The sequence below is a fragment of the Dipodomys ordii genome, unplaced genomic scaffold (assembly GCF_000151885.1).
Source record: "Dipodomys ordii isolate 6190 unplaced genomic scaffold, Dord_2.0 Scaffold129, whole genome shotgun sequence".
Taxonomy (NCBI): domain Eukaryota; kingdom Metazoa; phylum Chordata; class Mammalia; order Rodentia; family Heteromyidae; genus Dipodomys; species Dipodomys ordii.
Window position 1 is genome coordinate 1,282,362 of NW_012267345.1, and position 4,249 is coordinate 1,286,610.

A 4,249-nucleotide genomic window follows, 5' to 3' on the forward strand; every position below is an offset into this window, starting at 1 on the left:
AGCTATGATCCCTAAATCTCCTGGATTTTCCTTCTGGAACTGACTTTAAGCTATGATCCCTAAATCTAAGCCTCACAAGTAGCTAGGATTACAGGCGTGAGCCACCAGCCCCCACTTTGTTTGTCGTTGGAGACAGGGCCTTGTCTTGTAGTCCAGTTTGGCCTCCAATTTGCAATCCTCCTGCCTCAGCTTCCAGGTGAAGGACAGCAGGCAGGGCCACCCTGCCGGGCTGGCTTGGCTGCTGGAGCGTGTCCCCAGCTGGCCTGCATGGCCTGGTGGACATCTGGAAAATGGCCTGCTTCCTATTTAAAATAGGATTTTAAATTGCTGACTTAAATGTAAGTGATAAGTCTAATTTTAGCTTGTGCTTCATATACTTGGGTCAGAGCTTTGGGTTCGGGTGAAAGAGCTGTGAACTTGGAGCTGTGAGACGCCAGGATTCTTTGCTTGTGAGTTTTCAAGCAGGAGGTCTTTTTGTTGCTTGCCTCCACCTCTGTTGCCTCCAGGGGGTGGTCCTGGGGCCAGGCCGTGGGGGCCCATGGGCGCCTGGGTCAGAGCTTCTGGTTGATGGCGAAATGGCAGACTGCTCTCTGGTCTCTTGTTGCCTTGAGTCTTCTCCATGCCCCCAGCTCTTTGAGGCTGTTCTTCATGTCAGAACCTGAGTTTTGAGGCCACGATGTGTCATGGCTTTGCTGCATCTGCCCTGACCTGTCTGGGACCTGTGTTTCCCACTTCGGCGTGTCCGGCTGTGGATCAAGCAGGTGTGTTGTGTGTGTTCCCAGGCTCACTGCTGGCCTGCTCTGTGCCTGTGGAGCCTGGCCCCTTGGGTTTCTGTGGGAACTTTGAGGTTATTTCCATACTCTACACGGCGTCCCTCTGCTCAGATCGGCCAGGGGTCACCAGCTGGCAGAGTGGAGTTGGTGCTGTGAATGAAACCTGGACAGGGTCATGGGCCGGAGTGTGACTGTGACCTCTGCGGTTCACAGGTGCCTGTGCTGAGCCCTGCCTCTTCCAGGGCGACACGGGGCCTTGTGTGTTAGGCTCCAGTCCAGTTCTTTCGATCCACATCTCGTTCCTCGCTGCCGCTGGCTGTGGTGTGGGCCCCTTCCTGACCTGTAGCACCCTAGAGCGGCACCTGGTATCAGGTGGCATTCGACGTGCTGTGGCTGTTAGGGCCACATCACCCTCCATCCTCTGCCCCCGCCCCATCTGGGACACCTGAGGAAGCCGAGAGCTGACTGGCCTTCCAGTGAAGTTGTGCTTGTACCAATAAGTCAGCAGTTTGCTGTTACCTAGTGTTGCGATGGTCTGCAAAGGGCCATCGTGGTGCTGGGCCCGCGCCGCCACCCACACCCACCCCCAGCTGGCCTGTAGTCTGTTGGCCCTCCCCAGGGAGGTGGGGGGGTACAGACCCCAAAGGGCTAGCTGGCAGACGCATGTGGCCTCCTGGTGCTGGAGCCTGGAGGCCAGGACCAAGGTGTCCCCAGGGCAGCCCCCTGCTTCTCCTCTCAGCCTGGGGACACCTGTCCTGTCCCCAGTGCATCTGAGCCCACATTTCCCTGCGAGTCAGATGGGACCACGGCCCTCTGATAGCCTCTTTTCATCCTGTGAATGTCTGAGGTGGCTCGGCCTGGGGAACCCGTGCCAGGACCCGCCCTGAGCACACCGAGGCAGCCTGTGTGTTGGGATGGGTTTGCTTCGGGTGGAAATTCCTCTCCCCCTGGGAAGCTAGTTGTCTCACAGGTTCCTAGGAGGCCTCGGGGCCTGGACAGCTCTGGTCCTGGCTGCAGCCCCTCTAAAAAGAGTGTGGGGCAGCACTGGAGGAGAGCGCCCAGCCCGGGGTGCACTGGTCACTCACCCAGCCTGGCTCTGGGTCTGGGGTGCACTGGTCACTCACCCAGCCTGGCTCTGGGGAATGGGCCCCGGGAGGCTGAGCCAGGCCCTAGGGCGGCCCCACCTCCAGCCCAGCGGGACCAGTTGGTTCTTGGAGCTAAGGGAGAATTGTGAAGTGTTCTGGTGCAGAGTCAGGGAGACCTGGGCCAGGGGCCGGGCTCTGTCCCGGCATGGATGGCTCTTGAGAGTTCTGGGAGACTCTTTTCCCCTTCCTCATTTTCCACTTCTTCTAAACCCTGAAACAAAGTGCATTTTCCTATGGGGTAGGAGGCACCGGAAGATCCAGGCTGGGTTGAGGGTCACCTCCCATGGGGACTGTTGGGGTGTTTACCCCACACATACAAAGCAAAGCCATGGGGGACAGTGTGGGTCAGGGTGATAAGGGGCTCTGGGGCCCAGCTCAGTCCTGTGGTGTCTAACTCCACCATGCATGGTGGCCGTCCACCCAATGGCTCTCTCCTTGCCGGGGCCCTGCCCCATGTCTTGGTAACAAGCTCTTCTTCCCACAGTCCTAACAACCACCAGAGTGGAGCCTCTTCTCAGGCCGGGCGATGGGCTGTGTCAGAAGGCCCGGGCCAGGCTTTGGTGTCTTGGGTGGGCTTGGGGATAGGGACAGGGACAGGCTGAGGGTCGCTAACCCGACATTCTTCTCACAGAGTGAAGGGGGCAGCTAACTCCTATTGGGCTCTCCTGCTACGTCTCCCTCCCTGCCGAGCCGTGACGCCCTCCCCACCGCCCCGAGATGCCCCAGCACATGACGGGTGACCAGTGCCTCCTCGCCGTGCCGCGGCTCCTCTTCACGGAACCCTTGGCCACCGAGAATGGCTGCAGCCGCAGCCCGTCCCACAGCAGGGGATCGCCAGCCTCCCTGCGCTCTGCCGACCTCAGTCCCCTGGACTCCTGCAGCCAGCCCCTGTGCCAGCCCCCGGCGGAGAAGCCCAGCAGCCAGGGGGCCGGAGACGTGCGGTACGCGTCCTCAGGGACACAGGGCCTGCTGTGTGGCTGGCGGACCTTCACGCCCCGCTGCCTGCAGGCCTTCAACACGCCCAAGGGCTTCCTGTTCTTCCTGTGCGCCGCCTCCTTCCTGCAAGGGATGACCGTGAACGGCTTCATCAACACGGTGATCACCTCCATCGAGCGCCGCTTCGACCTGCACAGCTACGAGAGCGGGCTGATCGCCAGCTCCTACGACATCGCCGCCTGCCTCTGTCTCACGTTTGTCAGCTACTTTGGGGGCAACGGTCACAAGCCGCGCTGGCTGGGCTGGGGCGTGCTGATCCTGGGTGCCGGCTCGCTGGTGTTCACGCTGCCCCACTTCATGGCCGGCCGCTACGAGGTGACGGTGCATGAGGGCGTGGGGACATGCCAGGCCAACCAGAGCGTGGCGTGCTCCGACCGCACCTCGGGCCTCTCCAGCTACCGGCTGGTCTTCATGCTGGGCCAGTTCCTGCACGGCGTGGGTGCCACGCCCCTCTACACGCTGGGCGTCACCTACCTGGACGAGAACGTCAAGTCCAGCTACTCGCCCATCTATATCGGTGAGTGGGCCAGCACGGGTCCAGCAGGGCGGCTGGCACTGAGCCTGTGCCTGCGGGCATCTGGCGGGGCTCGGCTCTTTGTGGGCTTCTTATTCACGGCCTCACCAGCTGCTCCCTGAGGGGCAGGCCAGCCGTGGTTTCATCTGAGCACCAAAGGACGCCTTTGGTGACATCCCGTCCTGGGTGAAGCCCCACAGGGCCCCACAGTGTGTGGGGGCCGGGGGGGGGGGACTGAAACCAGACCCACTGAGGGCGTGGCCCTGCCACCAGGGCCACACAGACCCTGTGTCCACAGGCAAGGAGGGCCCAGGAGCCAGCACTGAGCCTCCCAGACCTGGGAAGGGTTCTCTATGCTGATGAATGAGGATGGCCGAGCCCTGCTGAGCCCTGCCCCCAACAAGCCCCACATGAGTGGATACAACTAGATGTCAGACCCAGCACAGCTGCGTGCGGTGGACCAGACCTGGAGGGACACCGTGGTTCTCTCGGGAGGGCTCGGGGTGCGACTGACTGCCACGTCTTTGCTTGCCTTCCAGCTATCTTCTACACAGCCGCCATCCTCGGCCCTGCAGCCGGCTACCTGATAGGAGGCGCCATGCTGAACATTTACACAGATATGGGCCCACGGTGAGTGACCTGGCCTGTCCACCTGTCCATGTTGGCGCCTGGGCCCTGCAGTCCCGAGAGGTGGTTTTGCCCGGTGGTGTCCATGGCACGCGGCGCTGCTGGCTGGAGCAGGAGGAATCAGGGCTGGCCGTGGGAGGGGCACCTCAGGTCGGTGGGTGGGAGGCCTTAGGAGCCCAGCGGGGGGGGGGGGG

The 4,249-nt window shown here is 61.8% G+C and overlaps 1 protein-coding gene across 1 annotated transcript in view; it reads left to right on the forward strand.

Annotated features, from left to right (window-relative positions):
* Nucleotides 1–2,559: 2,559 nt before the first annotated feature.
* Slco4a1 (solute carrier organic anion transporter family, member 4A1) overlaps nt 2,560–4,249 on the forward strand; it is a 10,650-nt gene continuing 8,960 nt past the window's right edge. The window contains exons 1-2 of the mRNA XM_013030336.1: nt 2,560–3,431; nt 3,968–4,058. Coding sequence (XP_012885790.1) covers nt 2,636–3,431; nt 3,968–4,058 — 887 coding nt within the window. The 5' untranslated portion in view covers nt 2,560–2,635. The remainder of the gene's footprint in view (nt 3,432–3,967; nt 4,059–4,249) is intronic.